The sequence below is a fragment of the Pseudonaja textilis genome, chromosome 18, assembly GCF_049901715.1.
Source record: "Pseudonaja textilis isolate UNSWEBS1 chromosome 18, rPseTex1.2, whole genome shotgun sequence".
In the NCBI taxonomy this organism is placed as follows: Eukaryota; Metazoa; Chordata; class Lepidosauria; order Squamata; family Elapidae; genus Pseudonaja; species Pseudonaja textilis.
This window is the reverse complement of record NC_142007.1, coordinates 2,230,087-2,251,423: the sequence shown is the minus strand read 5'-3', so window position 1 is coordinate 2,251,423 and position 21,337 is coordinate 2,230,087. Positions and strand designations below refer to the sequence as shown.

Genomic DNA, 21,337 nt, shown 5'->3' with positions numbered 1-21,337 from the left:
ACAACGTCGTGTGCCGTTCACAAAAGGCCACATTAGTTCCACTCCTTTGCCTTGGCTTTGTCTTCAGTGGGAAAAGGAGGGAAGCCCATCTGGGAAAAGAAGCCGAAAAGTTTCTGGGGGTTGGTTGTTGTTTTTTCTTTTCCTATCCCCTCTTTTGAAATCTTGCTTGTGCCTTAAAAAAGAAAAAAGAAAAAAAAAAAACACCCTCCAAACATCTGGCAATCATGCGGCAAAGAATGTCTTTTTCAAAGCCAAGCCAGGCACTAAAAATTGCACGCCCAGCCGGCTAAAATTTCGGACGGGCCTGTGACTCAGAGGAGCCTCTCAAAAAACGAGCAAATTGCACCCGCTTTTTATGCCTTTATGGCCGGTGTATCTCCCACCTTTGTCTTCTAAAGTCTGGAATAAAGGCTGCGTGGGGGAAGGAAACCTCCCCGTTTTCCCCCTCGTAAAACTTCCAAGCCTCTCCTGGGAAAACAGACTGAGTATAATGGAGCGTAAGGAGAGATAGAAACAAGAGAAAGATAGATAGATAGGTAGATAGATAGATAGATAGATAGATAGATAGATAGATAGATAGATAGATAGATAGATAGATGGATGGATGGAAGAATCACAGAAAGCCGGTTTCATCCTTCTCTTCCAATTTTTGGGCATTTCCTTGGAGGCTGGCCAGAGCCCGCTGGGACTTGTCTACAAGCCTACAAGTTTAATCAATTATGATTAAATATGCAACAACATCAAATCACAAGTGCCAGCTGGCATCGGCCTTCATGTGCCTCACCCCTCCACCAAAAAAGATGTTGTAATATATCCATGTATTCCACGTGTTCCAATGGACAATGATTATTATTATTATCATTTTTATTTATTATTATTTGCTATTTGTTATTATTCTCTCTTTTAATCATTAAACATGAAACTCAAGTCAAGTGAACATTTAAATTGTTTTCTTTTATGTCTCTTTTCTTTTATGGACACCAAGAGCATTTGCACCAAGACAAATTCCTTGTGTGTCCTATCACACTTGGCCAATAAAGAATTCTCTATTCTATTCTATCCTGTTCTATTCTATTCTATTCTATTCTATTCTATTCTATTCTTCTATTCTATTCTATTCTATCCTGTTCTGTTCTGTCCTGTCCTATTCTATTCTATTCTATTCTATTCTATTCTATTCTATTCTATCCTATCCTATCCTATTCTTATTCTATTCTATTCCATTCTATTCTATTCTTAACTATTCAATTCTATTCTATTCTATTTCCATATATTCTATTCTATTCTATTTCCATATATTCTATTCTATTCTATTCTATTCTACTTTCTATTCTATTCTTAAAATGTATCACAGATATCATTGACTGGCACTGATGGTGGATATGGGTAGCTGCCAGCATACTAGGTATCAAATAATTATTGTTGTTATTGTTATTGTTATTGTTATTAATAATATTAGTATTATTATTAATCATTATTATTAGTCAGCCACATGTTCAGACTGGGTCTGGCATTTTTGTCTGCCTATCGAGTCCTTTCCAAGGACCTGGCACAGGCAAATTATTATTATTAATTATGTTGTTATTTTTGTTAATAGTAATAATAATAATAATAATCCCTTTCCTGCTAACTCAGGCACACGGATTGAGACAATTTCACCTGGCTGAGCGGCCTCTTCTGTAGAAGAATGTATGCAAGATTTTTTTAAAAATCACACCTTCTCCCCGAATGGCTAGCTTTCTCCCTGCAGGGACTTGTGCTTCCCTGCAGAAACAAAAGCACAACAAAAAGAAAGAAAGAAGGAAAAACAAAGAAAGAAAGAAAGAAAGAAAGAAAGAAAGAAAGAAAGAAAGAAAGAAAGAAAGAAAGAAAGAAAGAAAAGAGAAAACATGTTTGCAAAAGCTAACACAGCAGGCCTTTTTTTCCAAATATGGACATTTATTGGGGGGCCTTTATTTTATTTTATTTTAAAAAACACACTTTCAGTCATCTCAACTATTTTTTTTTTTTAAATGGCCGCGAAGTGCGCCTTAGGAAGGATGGCCATCCCTCTCGGGGACCGTTCCCAGCTCCCAACTGTGCTTGGAAGACCTAATCCCTAATTTTTTGGCGTATCTCAAGAGTCTCCACCTGCCTGCTCTCTCTCTCTCTCTCTCTCTCTCTCGCTCTCTCTCTTTTTTTAAAAAAAAAAAGAGAGAGAGAGAAGGTCATTATGCTTTATTGACCACTGACAGGAGCATGGAAAACAAGCCTGGAGTTGTTGTTGGTTTTTTTTTTTCCTCTCCTCCCTCTCTTTTTTCTTTTTTTTTAATTTACCCCGTTCTTTACTTCTTCTTCTTCTTCTTCTTTTTTTTTCCCCCTACCGCTCGATCCTGATTGGCTGAGGAGTGTGGGAAACTCCGAGAATGAAGAGACTCACCGCCCTGGATTCAGGGTATAAATATAGGATGGGGAAGCTGTGGGTTTGCAAACAGGAGGGTTATTATTAGGTTCCCCCCTCGCCGCTTCCCCCGGGTCCAATTTCCAGAATGACGCCTGCCAACCTCATGTTCGTGGACCAGAAGAGGCTGCTCACCCCTAAGGAGAAAAACAAAGTAAGTAAGGGATCCCCAAAAATGTTTTTGTTGAGTTTTTTTTTTTTGATAGAAAAAGGAGGAATTTTTTTGAGCGGGGTTTAATTCTGCTTTTCCTTACGCGCCTCCTTTCTCTCTCTCTCTCTCTCTCTCTCTCTCTCTCTCTTTCTCTCTCTCTCTCCCTCCCTCCTTCTCTGGCAGCTGAGAAAACCCATGATCGAAAAAATGCGCCGGGACAGGATGAATAGCAGCATTGAGCAGCTCAAACAGCTACTGGAGAAAGACCTGCGAGTCCAGCAGGCCGGTTCCAAGCTGGAGAAAGCCAACATCCTAGAAATGGCCGTCAGCTACCTGAAGCATCAGAACAGGGCGCAGGGCGCAGGTGAGTCCAATCCACCAAATCTGTCAGGAGAGGGTGGGGAGGGACCTCGGAGGGTCTTCTAGTCTGACCCCCTTGCTCAAGCAGGAGATCGTGTGCCGTCTCAGACAAGTGGCTGTCTGGTCTCTTCTTAAAAGCCTCCAGTATTGGGAGCACCCACAGCTTCTGATGGGAAGGAGTTCCCCTGGTTAATTGTTCGAACTGTCAGGAAATTCCCTGTTAGTTCCGGGTTGCTTCTCTCCTGGATTAGTTTCCCTCCATTGCTTCTTGTCCTGCCTTCAGGGGCTTTGGAGAAGAGCTTGACTCCCTCTTCTTTGGGGCAGCCCCTGAGATATTGGGACACTGCTATCCTGTCACCCCTAGTCCTTCTTTTCTCTAGAGTGGCCCTATCCAATTTTCTGCGACTCTTCTTCTTCTTCTTCTTCTTCTTCTTCTTCTTCTTCTTCTTCTTCTTCTTCTTCTTCTTCTTCTTCTTCTTCTTCTTCTTCTTCTTCTTCTTCTTCTTCTTCTTCTTCTTCTTCTTCTCCTTCTCCTTAACCCATTTTCAACATCCCTCGTGGGTCCCAAAAGAAAACCAAGAACTTCGTCCCATTTGTGGGACCCTTTACCCAGTTTTGAGCCAATGCCTGAAAAATGGGGACCCTTCTCCCCCTCCCTTCCCCTGGAGATCAACTGCATCAAACGTTGCCCCCAAGGGGGGACTCCAAAGGGACTAGAAGCTTGACAGAAACACCCCCCCGCCTCTTTTCCCAGCAGGACCTGCTCCCAAGGAGAAGGAAGTGGATTTCCAAGAAGGCTACGCCAGATGCCTCCGAGAAGTCTCCCGCTTCCTGCTCCTTCACAAAGTGCACCCCCAGACCCAGAAGAAGCTGATGTGCCACTTTCAACGCGTCCCCCTGCCCACGCTGGAGTCTCCCTTCGCCTCGCTGGCTGCTCGCTGGAAGAAGCCACCCAATCCCAAGAAGAACTGTTGTTCTCTTTGGCGACCATGGATGGAGTCAAGTCGATGATGAAGATGTGGAAGGACTTTCTCTCCTTCTCTCTCTCTCTCTCTTTCTCTCTCTTTCTCCTTCTTTCTTTTTGGTTTTGGAAAGTTTGGAAAAAGGGGTTTCTCTCTCTCTCCCCCTCTGGAGGGGAGGAAAAACACCCCGTTATTTATTCTCAGGAGGGGAAGCGGAGAAGATGAGGTTGGGAAGTGGGACGAGTGGGAAAAAAACCCAGGTGGAAACGGTGCGCCTCCTCCTAGTATGAGGCGGGTCAGGAACCTGGTTTCCCTCCTAGTTTGGCTTAACCAGGTTTTAGCTGGTGGGAAAGGTAGCTTGGCCACCCGCTAGGAAATGGGCGACGAAAGGGGTGAGGGGTGAATTTTCACCTCTCTGTAAGGCAACCCTAAATCTTGCTTTATATTAAAGAGAGAGGGTTGCTTGATGCGTGGATGTCATACATTTGGAAAGTAAGGGTGATCCTGCGTTTCGGGGGTGGGGTGGGGGGGCGAGGTGGGGGGAGTTGGACGTTTGAGACAAGGGCTTGTTGTGTCTCATTTGGGGGTGTTGGTTGTGCAATTGGCATACTGTGTATGTGGTTGGTTCGAGAAAATAAATACAGATGTGAAAACTACCCCGCGTGTCTCTTGTTTCTGGGGCTTCGTTTTTTGGGGTGCTGTGTATAGGTGGAGGGAAGAAGTTATAAATAAATATTCTATCTATCTATCTGTCTATCTATCTATCTATCTATCTATCTATCTATCTATCTATCTATCATCTCTCTCTCTCTCATCTCATCTCTCTCTATATACTGTACATCATCTCTCTCTCTCTCTCTCTATCATCTCATCTCTCATCTCTCTATCTCTCTATCATCTATCTATCTATCTGTCTATCTATCTATCTATCTATCATCTCTCTCTCATCTCATCTCATCTCTCTATATATACTGTACATCATCTCTCTCTCTCTATCTATCTATCATCTCTCTCTCTCACACACACATCTCATCTCTCATCTCTCTATCTCTCTATCATCTATCTATCTATCTATCTATCTATCTATCTATCTATCTATCTATATATATATATCTCTATCATCTCTCATCTCTCTCTCTCTCTCTCTCTCTCTCTCTCTCTCTCTCTCTATCTATCTATCTATCTATCTAGTATTCAGCTTTGTTCGGGTATTTTCCCACGTCATTATAGTTGTGCTTTTAAAGTTGTAGCAACGTTTCGGCAGAATCTCATCTCATATTTATTTATAAATCTAAGTATTTATACTGGTATTTGCAAAAGGCTGGAATTGCAGCGTCTCACTCCTGCCCTTTAGGGACCAGAGGTGGAATGAAAGACCTGCAAGCAAAATTTCATTTCTCTTACACTGATTTAATTTCAGCCCTCCCTCAAAAAACGCACAGACAGTGTCCTTCTCCCTCTTTTTACAATAACCCTGCGAGGTAGGCCACGCTGGGAGAACATACCCTGAATATTTTGAATTTTAAAACTCCCCCCTCACCCCAAGTTTGCTGGAAGCTTTGTGAGTTATTCAAACATCAGAGAAAAAGCTCTACTGATTTTAATTTTAATTTAATTTAATGTTCATATCAGGGATTTTCAATTCAACGCATGGAAAGTGAAGGATGTGTGTTTGGGTTTATTTTCATCGTCATAATCTACACTGAAGATGGTGTTTGATTTCATTGTACGAGGTGAAACGACAGTGAAGTAAATGAAACTAAACTAAACAGTTTTAAAAACAGAAGTAACTGCAGGGGGAAACCAAAATTGCCCGTTTTCTACGAAAGAAGCTGAAATCTCCATTTTTTTTGCATTCAAAAAAATTCTCCCTGCTGTGTCAGCAACGTTGTTGTTTTTTTTCTACCCGGCTATCTGAAGTGCCGGGAAAGGAAATGTTATCTCAGCCAAGATTTTGAGGCAAAGCTACAACGTAGGCAGAAAGTGCATTTAACCATCTCCGTTAAGGTAAAAGAGTTGAATTTTAATTTCAGTTTTTAAGCGAGGCACCAGTGTGTAGAGGGACGGCGATACCGGCCGAAGGAGTATATAAATAAAATAAATTGAATTTTGTTTCTATCCTGGCCTTGGGGATGGCTCCCTTGAAAATACTAGTGGTTTTCCTATTTTTTCCAATGATGATGAGGGAAAAAAAAAAACCTTGAGGAAGAGGGACAGGAAAAGGGGAAAGACGTTGAACATGTTTTTCCTGTAGAGATGAGTCTGGTGGAGAAGCTGATTGAAAAGTATAATAGAAAATCCAGACGGGGTGCTAAAATTAAGCATTAAAATTTAAAAAAAAAAGGACGCTGATGAAGAAATGGATGGGAAATTACACCCCTCTATCATCCTTTTCCTCCAAGGAATGAATAACACTAGGAAAGAATGCAAAGTTTGACCACGCTACATATAATTTCCTTCTGGCACATATTTCAGTGTTGAATGCGTGTCTGGATTTGCTTCCAGTGAAAAGCCAGAAAATAAATATGTGTGTGTGTGTGTGTGTGTGTGTGTGTGTGTGTGTGTATTCCCCAGCCAGCATAGGACTTCAACTCCCAGAATTCCCCAGCCAGCAAGGGTGGCCTTCAATTTCCAACTCCTGTCTGCTCCATTCGGCAAAGATTTGAGGATGAAGTAAGGTCGGCGAGTCCAAAGTTGGCTGTTTGCAGCATTGAGTCAGAAGGGACCCTAGGGGTCATTTAGCCCAACCCGCTGTTCAGTGCAGTATACCTGAATACCAAAACTGTATTCTCATCTCACGTTGCACCCTGAATAAGAAAGTCCCCACCACCACCACCCAAACCCCTCCCCCCAAAAAAAACAATACAGGTAGTTTCTCAACTTACAACAATTCATTTAGTGACGCGATGCCCTTTTTTTTTTGCAACCTCCTGACCAGGAAAGTCCACGGGGGTGGAATCTGGATTCATACCACTGATTTAAAAACAGAAGTGATTCACTTTGCAGAGAGGTGGCCAGAAGAACGTCTCGCTTAGCGGCGTCAATTCCGGGCTCCATCGTAGCCGTAGGTCGAGGACTAACTGTAACAAACACAAGAATGAAAAAAAAAGAGCCAGATCAAATTTCCTGAGCTGGTTGGAACCGGTTTCAAGATAAGATAAGATAAATTTATTGTCATTGTACTCAGAAACCTGAGAACAACGAAATAAGGTGCTCTTTCACAACATACAACTGAACAACACCAAAAGACATATACAAATAACAATGTAAAACAAATTAAAACAAATAACAGTTAAACAGTTCAAGGACGCTTGCTCAACAATAAATCGCTTTCTACACACACACACACACAAACACACACACACAGACACACACACAGGAAGGAGCTAATCCACATCAGGAAATGAGTTTGCCTGCAGGGTGTGGAGTCCCAGGGAGAATTATTTTCATTTTCACTTCAACTTTCAAACCCAAAAGCTCTCGGAATCTCTCTGGCTGGGGGGAGGGGGAAAAAAAAAAAAGAACCTTTTTCCCCCCCAGGACCAAATCCAGAGGAATTTCTTTTTTTTAAAAAAAAATAAAAATCGAACTGTTTGGGATGCCGCGCAGTGAATCGAAAATGTTGCAAGTTTACTTGGTGCGGATCCAAAGCAAACTTCAGAAAGACTCGATCCTTATGGCTTCGTCTCTCTCTCTGGGATCGCTGTAATCGGTTGGAAAATGTCCCTGGTAAGTCCACGATGGAAGGGAATCTGTCTGTCTGCCTGTCTGTCTATCTATCTATCTATCTATCTATCTATCTATCTATCTATATAAATGTATAGATAGAGGAAAAACTTTTCAGAGCTGGAATGGCAAGGAAATAAGACACCTATGATAGAAGTGTGAGCCAAGGGAACAGCCCACCACATGAAGCAGAAGTGAGGAGGGGGAACAAAGAGACCAAGAGGGCTTTTATTTTTTCAGAGGTGGTTGGTTTTGATGGTCGGGGGGTGGGTGGGTGGGACGGGGACACACGAAGGGGTTCTTGCAATGCTGTGAGCGACAGCTGTCATTTGCAGCAACTTGGGCCTTGCTGTTAGTAGGGTGGAGATTGTGGTGGGGGGGTTAGCCATGCATGGAAGATTGAGTTTCCATTGCTGAAAGAGGGTCGGTCCCCTTTGTCTGGCATGGAGACAGGACGGAACCTTTCTGGTAAACAAATAAAATGTGTGTGTGTCTGTGTGTGTCTGTGTGTCTGTGTGTGTGTTTGTTCCTTCTTCCAGTAACTGGGGGAACAAAAAGTATGAAAACGTCAAATTTTGCACCGGGTGGGTTTAGAAAATAAACATCAAAAGATTTTAGGTGGCTTGAGACTTTCAAGAAGAGACTGGGCGGCCATTTGTCAGAAACGGTGTAGGGTCTCCTGCTTGGGCAGGGGGTTGGACTAGATGACCCACAAGGTCCCTTCCAACTCTGATTATCTGTTCTCTGCTTCCAAGACAAGAGGGTCTGTGTCCCACCCACCTACCCCCTCCTCCCCCCACCTTTGGGGAGGCAAGCAAAATATGGACACACACCCCCAAAATAAAAAAATTCCCCCCCCCCCCAATCCTCAACCTGGGTTCAAATGGGCAGCCCCCAAATTCAGGAAGAGGGGAGCAAATGTACGATTTGTGTACTTTTAAAAATAAAATAAAATTAAGGGTCAGGGTCTCAGATTTGGGGGGGATGACAACTGAGGGGGGGGCACAGCAATGGTTGGGGGGGGTTAAATTTGGGAGTGGGTGGGGTCAAGCAAAGTGGGAGGGGCTACATATCACCCCTCCATTCTGTTTTTTTAATCCCTTTTTCAGATGCTTTTCAAAAGGCGCTCCTCTTTTTTTCCTCTCCCGTTTGATTTGTTTTATTTATATTACCTATAAAAACTCAATGTCAATTTCAAACAGCGTGTCGTCTGGGCCCACCCTTTTTTTAGGGCACCCTAAACAAAATATTTACAACAATACTCATCACAATAACATTCATACTAGAATACCAATCCTATTTAACTTACCTACTTTAACCAACCTCTGTTTTCACATTTTGTCCTTTTGGTTATGCCCCTAACTTCTGTTTTTTTTTATTATCTAACCATTGGTAAAAAATAAATCCCATATCTGGAAATCTTCCTCGTTGCTGTTGTACCGCTAATCCTAGTTGGTTTAGTGAGGAGCCTTTTCACAACAATCCTGCAGAGTAGGCTGGGCCGAGATTTCTAGATCTTTGGGAAACTGTTATTTTTGTTTATTGATTGATTGATTTTAAAGCACCGATCTTTAAATTTTTCACAAATGGCCAACTAACTGCCTTGTTATATATCCCCCTTCCTCGCCACTTCCCTTTAGTTAAAGCGAAGGGAAAGCAGAAATTAAAATTGCAAATTGCGATTATAAAAAAAAAAAATTCCTCGCAGAAGTTTTAAAAGAGAGAGGAAGAGAATGGTCGTAATAAAAATCTTCCCCTTTTTCATCAAGTTGGGATTTTTATTTTGGGGGAAACGCCTTCAGCGAAAGAAAAAAAACAGACATTAAAAAAAAAAAGCCACAGGTACTGAGCGGGTGGGAACTGGAAACCCCAAATAATTGCTTATTTTTTATTTTTGCACGTCTCGCTTCTTGTCTGCGAGTCTGCACTTTAGTGCAAAAGTCAGGTGGAAAAAGTTGGAAGGTTTCTTCTTTCCCCAATTTGGATACATCTAGTTGTGTTTGGATTTCAGTGTTGTTGTTTTTTAGGCAAAGGGGATGTTTCAGATAACATGTAACAGATAATCAGAGTTGGAAGGGACCTTGTAGGTCATCTAGTCCAACCCCCTGTCCAAGCAGGAGACCCTGCACCATTTCTGGCAGATGGGATGGTAGAATTACATTTTGGCTCAAAAAGTGGAGTGCATCGGCCTGCATTTTTCTAGGTCGAATATTCACTCTGTTTCCTTGAAAGGGGAATTGAGTCAGCGAAAGGAACACAACCGCTCTTTTAAAAAACTGTTTGAGACACGTTTTTGCTAATTTAGCTAAAGTGTTAGAAGCTTTTTTCCCCCCCTCTCTCTCTTTCTGGCAATTTCAATCTGACTCAAGATAGACCTTGTCTGAAAATGCATCGCGAAGCCGCTTGCTAAGATCTACCTGGTTCATTGCCAAAAAAATATCTTTTTTTGCAGCAAAAATGAAAAGAAAAAAAAAGCGACAATCCAGGCAAGCATTTTGGTCAGAATAAATAGATAACCTTTTAAGTGACTGTCATGTTCCTTTAAGGAGAGTTCTCCACTTACGAGCCCCAAAATTTATGCTTGCTACTGTGTTTCTCTGAAAATAAGACCCAACTGGAAAATAAGCCCTAATGCGTCTTTAGGAACAAATGTTACTATAAGATCGGGTGTTATTTTCGGGGAAACACGCTAAGTGAGACATTTGCTAAGTGGGTTTTTATGACCCTTTCTTGCCACCGTTGTTAAGTGGATCGCTTGCGGTTTGTTAACTTAGTAGCACGGTCCTTAAGCGAATCTGGATGCCCCATTGGTTTTGCTTGTCAGAAGGTCGCAAAAGCGGGGGACCCTACAACCGTCGTAAATACGAGTCAATTGCCCCCATGTGTGAATTTTGATCCCGTGACCACGGGGAGGCTGTAAGGGTTTTAAGTTTTAAAAAAATACTTGTAAGTCCCTTTTTGCAGCGACGTTGTAACTTAGAACCGTCACTAAATGAACAGCAGTAGGTCAGCCTTTCGTCTGATTTGCTTTCCACGTTAAACTGATTAAATTTATATTTTTCCTGGCTCTTTTTAAACCTGCGTGCTCCTGGTTAACCCTTAGTCAAAGTAATACTTGTTGTACCTCCAAAAAGTGGAATTTGAGGCTGCCCACGGTTGTGTAAACCTGTTAGCTAATGTTTTATGCAATTATTACAAGATGGCGATTGTATAACAGTTGTTTGCACATAGGAGGAATTTCCCAAGTGTTTTTTCTCTTCTTCTTATGGAAACATGGAAAATTAAGATTCCTGCCAACTCTTATGTCCAAATCCTTGTGTAAATTTTAAAAGCTTCTTCCAGTAAGTTAGTTCTGTGCAGGGTGCCTTAGAAACAAAGGGAAGGGAAGGGAAGGAGGGAAGGGAAGGAGGAAGAAGTAAGGGAAGGAAAGAAGAAGTAAGGAAAGGAATGGAAAGGAAAGGAGGGAAGGGAAGGGAAGGAGGGAAGGGAAGGAGGAAGAAGTAAGGGAAGGAAAGAAGAAGTAAGGAAAGGAATGGAAAGGAAAGGAGGGAAGGGAAGGGAAGGAGGGAAGGGAAGGAGGAAGAAGTAAGGGAAGGAAAGAAGAAGTAAGGAAAGGAATGGAAAGGAAAGGAGGGAAGGGAAGGGAAGGAGGAAGAAGGAAGGGAATTATATTTTTTATAATTCCGGTTGGTTAATTGTTAACCTTGTGAAAGTGGCGGATTGTTCATAGGATCCTTTTATGATATGATCCTCTTAACTGGGCAGATGGATACTTGCAACGTGAAGGAACAAAGGTCCTTTCAGGATGGGCCGTTTCCAGTTCCTTGACTTCCGTCTGAACTCTCTCTCTGTGTGTGTGTGTGTGTGTGTGTGTGTGTGTGTGTGTGTGTGTGTGTGTGTAGAGCTGGCCTCCATCAGCTCAGAGTGACTTGTGAAGGGGGAAAAAAAAAGATCTTCTGAGGCGTTTCCAAGATCGGAAACCCATCGGGCTTGTCTTCCTCCCCTCTGAGCTTTGCAAATCAGCCACAAGCTGCAGCAAAAAGGTTAAATAAATGTAAATAAAAGTTTGTCTAGCTGGGAAGGGCCAGGTTAGCCCGGCCTCCTCCATCATATCCAGGAATATGGTGGCACCCTTGCCAAATCAAGCACAAATATATCATCTGCTGTGTTTATTAGCCGTTTCCGTGAACTTTAGCTCTGGAAAGGAATAATTCATATACACAGACACGTTTCCTCAGCTATCGTCGTAGCAGAGAGCATGCGCTTTCTCATAATTACAAATAGGTCCCACCCTATAACACAATTCATTTAGCGACTGTTCAAAGTTGCAACGGCCCTGAAACAAAAGGGACACGGGACTGTTTATTATGTCAAAATCTCTGTGTTCGGGTGATCAAAATTCGGAACCTTGGCCCCTGATTCATATTTATGACGGTTGCAGGGGGTTGGGCTCAGATAATGTCCCTTTGCGACTTTCAAGGTTCGGTTCTTTCCTTCCAAGGAAAGGAAAGGAAAGGAAAGGAAAGGAAAGGAAAGGAAAAAGAAAGGTAAATAAAGGAGAGGAAGGAAGGAAGGAAGGAAGGAAGGAAGGAAGGAAGGAAGGAAGGAAGGAAGGAAGGAAGGAAGGAAGGAAGGAAGGAAGAAAAAAGAAAGGTAAATAAAGGAGAGGAAGGAAGCAAGGAAGGAAGGAAGGAAGGAAGGAAGGAAGGAAGGAAGGAAGGAAGGAAAAATGAATGATAAGAAAGAAAAAAGGTAACTGAAGGAGAAGAAAGAAGGAAAGAAGGAAGGAGGGAAGGAAGGAAGGAAGGAGGGAGGGAGGGAGGGAAGGAAGGAAGGAAAGAAATACAGTCTTCTAGTCCAAGTCAAATCAACGGGGAAGCCAGATTCCCATAACAAACATGGCAAGAACAATCACTTCATGCCTGTCTTGCTTAGCAGCGGAAATTTCAGCTTCCATTATGGTCGTAAAGCCGAGGATTAACTGTAAAGGCCCAAGAAGGCGGCTGTAATAAAACTGAGCTATCAACAGATTTTAAAAAACCATATTAGGGCCTCAAAAGATTATTTCCTGTTGTAGACCTAAATATATACACTGGCTTGGGAACTGCAGATGGGGATTTTGAGAAATTTGGAGAAAAACAGCTGCCTTGTTTGCTAAACCTCAGTAAACATTAGGGGAGGGGGAAAAAAAACCCCATCTGGGAAGGAAGGTCCAGGTCCAGGCAGAGACAGCCGAGAAGAACAATTCAGAATTTAAAAAAGTCATAGCCATGAAATTGAAGAATGAATGAGAACGAATGAGAAGTTTAAGTCAGAATTTTTTAAAAAAAGAAGTGGAGATGGTAACGATATCAAACTGCTTTTCTTTCCTTGTATTTATCTTCCGTACAAACTTAGCGGATTGGTTGGAAATAAGAATTGGGATGAATTAGGAATTTGAAGGGGTTTATTTTGCAGGCAAGGTCCAACAGAAACCTGCGCGTTACGTCGTGTGAATTCTGCTGACTTGGGCAAAATTGCGGGTCAGGTGAGGAGCAGAGCAAAGGACTTATTTTTTTTCTTCTTCTTCTCCTCCTCCTCCTCCTTCCTCTTCTATTTTTTCCCTTTCTTCTTCTCCTTTTTCTCCTTTTCCTCCACACCCTTCCTCTTATTTTTCCCCTTCTTCTTCCCCTCCTTCTCCTCCTTCCTCTCCTCCTCCTTCTTCCTCTCCTCCTCCTCCTCCCTTATTTTTCCCTTTCTTCTTCCCTTTCTTCTCCTTTTTCTCCTTCTCCTTTTCACCCTTCCTCCTCCTCCTCCTCCTCCTCCTCCTCCTCCTCCCTCCTCCTCCTCTTCTTCTTCTTCTTCTTCTTCTTCTTCTTCTTCTTCTTCTTCTTCTTCTTCTTCTTCTTCTTCTTCTTCTTCTTCTTCTTCTCCTCCTCCTCCTTCTTCCTCCTCTCCTCCCCCTCTCATTTTTCCCTTTCTTCTTTCCCCTCTTCTTTCCTCCTCCTCCTCCTCCTCCTCCTCCTCCTCCTCCCTCTTATTTTTCCCTTTCTTCTTCCCCTTCATCTTCCCCTCCTCCTCCTCCTCCTCCTCCTCCTCCCTTTTTATGAAAGGTGCTTCACGTTGCCTTGGTGATCCACTTGCTGTTCCTTCGGGGTGCCTTTTCCTGTGAGTCGTGGGAATACTCCATCCGAGGGGAGTGCTGTCCCAAGTGTAGTGAAGGTACGTTAAAGGGTCTCTGTTCTTTCTGCATGGCTAGAAGGAGGACCGAAGAGTGAAAGAAGCAGGTAACTGTAGCAGGTTGAGCTGAGACTGAACGTAGAATAAACAGAGTTGGATGGGGCCTTGGAGGTCTTCTAGTCCAACCCCCTGCTCAAGCAGAAAACACCAATCTACATAAATGGTTAGAACGGAATATTCTATTTTCCACATTCCCCTAATCACAACCTTTTTGAGAATGGATTTTCTTTTGGGGCAGGAGGTTGGGCTAGTCCAGAGGTTGCCAGCCTTTTGGACCACAGGGACCACCAAACTCATAATTTTAAATCCCAGGGATCATTAACTGGTTCTGTGGGTGTGGCCTAATCTGTGGGTGTGGCTTGGTGATCATGTGACTGGCTGGGCATGGCTTGTATGTAAATATTATAAAAATTTATATAAATGTTGATATATATTTTTTATAAAAAAAGAGCAACTTTTACCCAAAATCAGACTAAGCAGGCAGGCAGATTGAGTTGCTCACAGAATCACAGTTTCATTCAGTGATCTATCTGTCTGCCATCGGCTACCTGAGTCTGCCACATAAAGTTTGCTTGCCAAGCGTCTGCACTGAATAACAGAACCGTCAGTCCTAAGGGAGGTTCAGCTGTGCTTAAAAGCAGAGCCGAAGATCTAAAGACTAGCTAGAAAGCAAGAAATCCAACCATTTCCTGCTTTCTAGCTAATCTAAATCTCCCGGCACAGCAGAACAGCTGATAGTCGGAAAAAGGAAAAATAGCAACTTAGCAGGAGTGGGCGGGGAGGGTTGCCCAGGGCCATGTGGGTGGCGCAGCCTTGTGCTTCTGCGCAGCCTGGATTAATTGCTTTGGGGGGCGGGTGACATTTCTCTTGGGCCCACCAAAATTTTCTTGGGGTCCACCAGTGGGCCGGGGCCCACCGGTTGGTGACCACTGGGCTAGACGACCTCCAAGGCTCCCTTGCAGCCCTAGGATTCTGTGATCCTTTTCGATCTCTTCAATCTAGGACAGCGCGTTTTAAGGCATTGCACCAGCGCTACCAATACCGTCTGTGTTTCTTGTGAGCCCGGATGGTTTACAGAGCACCCAAATGGATTGACAATGTGTTTGAAGTGCCGAGAATGTTCTCCAGGTAAAGAAACAAACCGATCGATCTAACTAACAGGGAAACTCTGGGTGGGATAGCTCAAGTCGAGAAAACTAGTTTCCTGGTATTCCTACAATTTTTTTTTTAATTCCTCCCATCCTAGCCACCAGGATCATATAAATAGCCCTTAGACTTATATACCGCTTCACAGTGCTTTTACAGCCCTCTCTAAGCGGTTTACAGAGTCAGCCTTTCCCCCCTCAACAATCTGGGTCCTCATTTTACTGACCTCGGAAGGACGGAAGGATGAGTCTACCTTGAGCCGGTGAGGATCGAACTGCTGGTGGTCTGCAGAGTTAGCTTGCAACTCTGCCTTCTGACCCACCGCGCCACCACAGCTCCTTGGGGACAATACACCATGAGTAGATTTAGGGATCGTCGGTGAGGTGCCTCTGAGTCAGGCTATAGGACCTCAAGAGGGCCTTTGGAGAACGTTTGTCATTCTGCCTTGCAGGAAATCACATGAAAGTCAAGGAGCGATGCCACTACACGAAGGACACGAAATGCACTTGCCAGCCGGGTTTTTTCTGTGCCCACCAACTGGAGGTGGATTCCTGCGAGGTTTGCAAGAGGCATGCAATCTCCCCTCCTGGTTTTAGGGTCACGCGAGCTGGTAAGACCCCCACCCACCCCCGAGGTGATCTGGGGCTCCTGATCCTTTTTCTCCACCAAGAGGCTCTCTTAAAATTCACTTTTGCATTTAACAGAATATCAGAGTTGGAAGTTCTTTGGAAAGGAAAGGAAAGGAAAGGAAAGGAAAGGAAAGGAAAGGAAAGGAAAGGAAAGGAAAGGAAAGGAAAGGAAGGGAAGGGAAGGGAAGGGAAGGAAAGGAAAGGAAAGGAAAGGAAAGGAAAGGAAAGGAAAGGAAAGGAAAGGAAGAAGAGGGAAGGGAGAAAAGGAAGGAAGGGAAGGAAGGAAAGGAAAGGAAAGGAAAGGAAAGGAAAGGAAAGGAAAGGAAAGGAAAGGAAAGGAAAGGAAAGGAAAGGTAAATATAGGAGAGGAAGGAAGGAAGGAAGGAAGGAAGGAAGGAAGGAAGGAAGGAAAAATGTAGTCACTGAACCAGTAGTAACACTGGTTGAATCCCACCACTGCTACCACTGTCATAAGTACATGCCAGTTTCAAAGCACCTAAATGCGGCAATGGTCATAAGTGTGACAAAACGGTACATGGCCCGTTTGTAACTTTTGAACTATCACTAAATGAACTGTCATAAGTCGAAGACTTCCTGTACGTAAATCCATTCTTCTGATGCTGGCTTTTCTCGGCGCTTAGACGATCCAAGAACCCATCAAAATCTTTTATTTATCTATTTTACAGGCACTGAAATTAACGATGTGGAATTTGAATCCTGTCCTCTGGGAACATTTTCGTTGAAAGAAATGTCCCCTTCTTGCATCAAATGGACCAAGTAAGGCTCTTTCAGCTACTCCACCTTGTTTGAAACGGCGTCTTCTTTTTTTTTAAAAAAAACCCTCTTTTCTTTCTTCTCTTCTGTAATAATTCCCATTTCCTTCAGATTAATTGATAGATGCCGTGGCCCTAAATAATCCCCCTTTTTTGGACTCCCGTTGGCCACCTAGCTAGATTAAATGAGCCACAGTGGCGCAGTGGTAAGAGTGTGCAGTACAGGGGTGGGATTCAATTGTTTTAACAACCGGTTGTGTGGGTGTGGCCTAATTTGTTTGGTGTGGCTTTGGTGGTCATGTGACTGGCTGGGCGTGGCTTGCTGACTGGGCATGGCTTTGGTGGTCATGTGACCGGCTGGGCGTGGCTTGTATGTAAATATTATAAATATTTATGTAAATATTGATTTTTGCTACCGGTTCGCCCAAACCGTGGCGAACCGGTAGTAGCCCAACCCTGGTTGTAAGCGTGAAAAATGATCCTCAGTCCCATTTTTCAGGGCCTTTGTAACTTTGAACGGTCACCGAGTGAACCATTGTCAGTCAAGGGCTACCTGTGCTAATCAGTTAAAAAAAAAAATTACTCCTGAGCTGGAAGACACACCTGTGTAACAGAAGGAAGTTGACAATGAATTTTGGACGCCTTCTTTATCTCCCCATCCATCCGTTCAACACCTACTGCAAAGAAGTTGTCTCATTAACTCACCCAAACTCTTGGCTTCCGGGGTCCAGAAATGGCGTGGAAATCAAACTTATGTGAAGGGTCCCAATTTTGAAGATCAATACTCATTAGGAATAAAATTGAATATATTTTGTCTCCATTCACCATCCCTTTATCAGATGGGTCTGACTAGTATCCTTCCCTTTCCTTCCCTTTCCTTTCCTTCCTCCCTCCATTCTCCCTCCCTTTCTCCTTCCCTTCCCTTTTCCCTTCTTCCTTTCCTTTCCTTTCTTTCCCTTCCTTTTCCTTCCTCCTTTCCTTTCCCTTCCCTTCATTTCCTTCCCTTCCTTTCCCTTCCTTCTTCCTCCTTCCCTCTCCTTCTCCTTCCCTCCCTCCCTCCTCCCTCCTTCCTCTTCTGTTTCCTTCAACGTTTCTTCCCCCCATACCTCAGTTGCAGTGAGAAAGGCTTGATCCAAGCAGAAGAAGGCAATGCAACCTCTGATGTGGTGTGTGGGCCACAACCACCAACGAATCTTGGGCCCATCTTAGTTCCCGTCTTCATTTTGCTGATACTCTTCACCCTGCTCATAGGCTTCATAGTTTGGAAAAAGAAAAAATGCCCGATGAATGGTAGGTAGGCGAGAATAGCCCTGCCAATCCGAACAATAACCTCCATGCCCATCGGAAGAACTTTCGACAATTGGTCAATTGGGCCTCAGGGAAACCTTGGGGGGGGGGCATTCTTGCTCCCAGGAAACTCCTATGGGGCCCAGGAAGGCAAAAAACAGAGTGCTCCCACCCCTCCAGGGCCTCAGGGAAGCCTCCTGGGCGAAGCAGTAAGACAGCGAGGGGGATCTCAGAACAGCTGATCGTTGGAACAGCTGGTCGTTGGAACAGCTGGTTGTTGGAACAGCTGATCATCGGGAGGGGTTAAGGAGTGACTGGGTGGGGGAGAATGCAGTCAGCAATGTCATGCATGTGCAATAAGGATTGGCTGGGCGGAGAGGGGCGGGGCCAGCCAGGGACACGATTTGCCGATTCTCCAAACTGCGCCAAATGTTAACAACCGGTTCTATAGAACCAGTCCAAACTGGTAGAATCCAACCCCAAGTGAACCCCTGGAGTGGATAAGTTAGGGATGCCATCGTTAAGCGGATCCGGCTTCCCCACTGAGTTTCAGACGGTCACTAAAGGGGGAATCTCATGTCCTTGGGGCACAGCGATGGTCGTAAGAATGAAACAGTCGCTGAGAGTCTGAATTTTGATCTCATGGTCATGGGGCTGCTACAGAGGTGTGAAAAATGGTCCTAAGGCACTTTTTTGCAGGCCGGTTGTCGCTTCAAATGCTTCGAAAAGAGGGAAGGATGGAGAATGGTGGGATATTTTTTTTTTTTTTGCTATTTTATCATTTTAACGTTTGGTTAAAAAGAGAATGCATATTTCTAAAAAAAAATTCTCTTTTTCGTTCGCAGCCTTCGGCAAAAATAAGGTAAGTGGGAATTGTTATTATTATTTTAATGTCTTCTTGGGAGTTGATAGCTTGCTTTCATTTCTCACGGTGAGAAATTAAATTCTCCCGCTCCGAGAATGCGGCTGTAAGATTTAAAAATAAAAATCGGCTGTAAACACACACACACACACACACACACACACACACAGAAATTTGAGGTCCCCTTCATTCTGTTCCTCAAAGCAACGACCCCGAGGGAGCACTCACAAAATGGCAGGGAAGCGACACAAAAAGAATTTGGGGGAAATTGAAAAAAACAAAACAAAACGCAAGACCCCACTTGGGTTGGATTAGAAGCAGTCAGTGATATTTGTGATACATTTTAAAATGTTCAGTTGACTGATTTTCATGTAATAATAATAATAATAACAACAACAACAATAGTAAAATCCATTAACGGAAGCTGTGGGTTTCCTATCTCTTAAGAAGCTGGATTGTACCCCACTTATGGGAGCAGTTTAATTCAGTTTTCCCGCACTCTGTAGAATGTTAGACTTGATGACCTTGGGGGAACCCCCTCCCCCCCCCCCCCGGTTCCCAAATTCCGTGATTCTTTGGGTCTCCTGACTCAAAGGCCTTAATGAAGGTTCTACCCTCCCATCTAATTCTAATTGATAAAGGTGTGCCAATTCTGAATTTTGACAAAATCATTTCTCACGGTTTTAGGCAGAAGAGGAGCCGTATTACCCGGGGCCGGAGAAGGAATGCATGGTAAAACCCATACAGGAAACTAACCCGACTCTTGGACAGCCGAGTTACGCAAATTGATGAGAGGCGACAAGGTTTGCAACACTACCCACTTGTGTGTTTATGGTGGGGGAAAAAAAAAGTCTCCAAGGACACGGACTTTAGTGGATCCCATTGGGATCTGTTGGAAAGGATCCTTGTTTCCAGTGGACCAAGATGAAACACGTGTGGATCTAAAGATAGGATCATTTCTCTTCCCAAGGAAGGGAAATACTGAAGAAGAACACTACAAAAATAATAATAATAATAACCCCCCACACACAAAAAAGTTCCACAATTTTTCTGGGTCTCTGGCCAATGTCGGGAGTTCTCACAGCATCCGTGAAAAAGCAGGGGGTCAAACTAGAAGGCCTCCGTTAAATAAATCTGACTTTCCTGTGGGCTTTAATTGCCAGTAGACCGCAAAGATGCTAAGCATCTGATTTTCAATCATGTGACCATTATAAATACGAATCCGTTGCCAAGCGGACTCCATTTGAAATGCTGCAACGGTTGTAAAAATGTGAAAAGGGGATCAAAGATTCCTCTTTTTTTTTTTCAGTGCCTTTGTAACTTCAGTCACTAAACAAACCATCACAAATCCAGGACTCACTGTACAGACCCATTTTCTCGTGGGTTTGGAAGAGAAAATGCGTTGAAGGGCTTTTGAAATAATCTGAATGCAATCGGTCCTCTCCCAAGTTCCATGCAAAGGACTTAGCGGGTTGTAGGGTTGGCTGCCTCCAAATGTGCCTTAGTCAAAGAAAATGGAGTATTTTTGGATCCTTGGTGGGCCAGGCCTTGTTTCTTCTAAATCAGGTGAGGTTGTGTAGTGTGACACAAATCCGTTTGCAAATCTAAGAGACCCACAATACAGGATAGAAATTGCCTGTGTGAATCTGTCCTTTAGATGGCATTTTGTTTTGTCGTTCTCTGCTCCTGCTTCTGTGTCCCTCCAAAGAAGACAGGCCGGTGTGTGAGATTCAGATGGTTCGCACTGGTTCAGGAGAACCGGTTGTTAACTTTCTGAGCAGTTTGATGAATTAGTTGTCAGGAAGAAATCCTTAGGGCAGAGAACCGGTTGTTAAATTATTTGGATCCCACCACTGTGACAACAGTTTTCGACTTACGAACAGTCCTTTTAATGGCAAAAGTCTGCCTTGTGTCAGGAGGAGGGGGAAGGATCTAAGGAAGTGGCAGATAGATCCATCTGTGGACGTATTACGCGAGGGACTGTCATGACGCAAGAACTTTCCCTTCGTCACAGGTCAGCGGGCAGAAGTTTGGATGGTCATCGGTCAGAAATATTCTCCGGTGGCATTGCTACGAGCCAGTGGGGGATGGGGGTGGGCAAGATGTAGGACCCTTGAACTCTAGGAGGTGACCATCCCATGCATGGTTGTGCAAAGGTCCATCAAGAAGAGAAGGGGAGGTCAGAGGAACCCATCAATGTTGCATTGACTGGTTTCTTTAAAACAATTTGGGTGTGCCTCTGTGTGTGTGAGTGGGTGTGGGTGTGTATCCAGCTGGTATTTACACTGTTTGCTCAGCACAATCCTAAAACCAGTCGCAATATGTTTAAACAAAAGGACCAACTATCAAAAATCTGCAATATTTCTCCAAAATTGCAAGGTGAATACTTCAGGCGATGACGGATTTAAAACACTATGCGGTGTTTCACAAACCGTGGTCGCTTGAGGTTATGCAGACTTCAACTCCCAGAATTCCCCAGCCAGAGCTGGCTGGGGAATTCTGGGAATTGAAGTCCACATATTTTTCAAGTGGCCAAGGTTGAGAAACGAGAAGATCTATTGCTGGTTTAAAAGCAGCCCCTCCGGGCACATTTTTTTTTAATACATTCTGATATTTTTTCTGCTGTGAATTGGTTTTCCCTCAAACAAATAAATAAATGACTAAATGGATTTAAAAGATTTCCGATCTTCCTTGAACGAGAATTTCAAATCTTGGCACGATAAATGTTCTCAGGATACTGGAATGAAGTATCTGTGCTTTTTCCTTCCTGTAATTGTTCCTT

The 21,337-nt window shown here is 43.6% G+C and overlaps 2 protein-coding genes across 5 annotated transcripts; both read left to right on the top strand.

The window, feature by feature from the left end:
- Positions 1–2,451: 2,451 nt before the first annotated feature.
- LOC113446267 (transcription factor HES-5-like) lies at positions 2,452–4,569 on the top strand. 3 transcript variants are annotated; one of them, XM_026715841.2, is made up of 4 exons: positions 2,452–2,594; positions 2,775–2,955; positions 3,709–4,021; positions 4,098–4,569. In XM_026715841.2, exons 1-3 carry the CDS (start codon positions 2,529–2,531, stop codon positions 3,960–3,962), a joined length of 501 nt encoding a protein of 166 aa, XP_026571626.2. In that variant the 5' UTR covers positions 2,452–2,528; the 3' UTR covers positions 3,963–4,021; positions 4,098–4,569. The 3 variants fall into 3 exon arrangements, with proteins under 3 accessions (XP_026571626.2, XP_087770906.1, XP_026571625.2); XM_087914780.1 differs by having other exon boundaries at positions 3,706–4,021; XM_026715840.2 differs by having other exon boundaries at positions 3,706–4,569.
- A 2,697-nt stretch (positions 4,570–7,266) lies between these two features.
- TNFRSF14 (TNF receptor superfamily member 14) lies at positions 7,267–21,231 on the top strand. 2 transcript variants are annotated; one of them, XM_026715815.2, is made up of 8 exons: positions 7,267–7,642; positions 13,732–13,840; positions 14,861–14,986; positions 15,456–15,614; positions 16,320–16,410; positions 17,518–17,696; positions 18,539–18,555; positions 19,243–21,231. In XM_026715815.2, the coding sequence occupies exons 1-8, from the start codon at positions 7,634–7,636 to the stop codon at positions 19,342–19,344; spliced, it is 792 nt and encodes a 263-aa protein (XP_026571600.1). In that variant the 5' UTR covers positions 7,267–7,633; the 3' UTR covers positions 19,345–21,231. The 2 variants fall into 2 exon arrangements, with proteins under 2 accessions (XP_026571600.1, XP_087771229.1); XM_087915103.1 differs by lacking the exon at positions 7,267–7,642 and adding an exon at positions 12,869–12,981.
- The last annotated feature ends 106 nt before the right edge of the window (positions 21,232–21,337 follow it).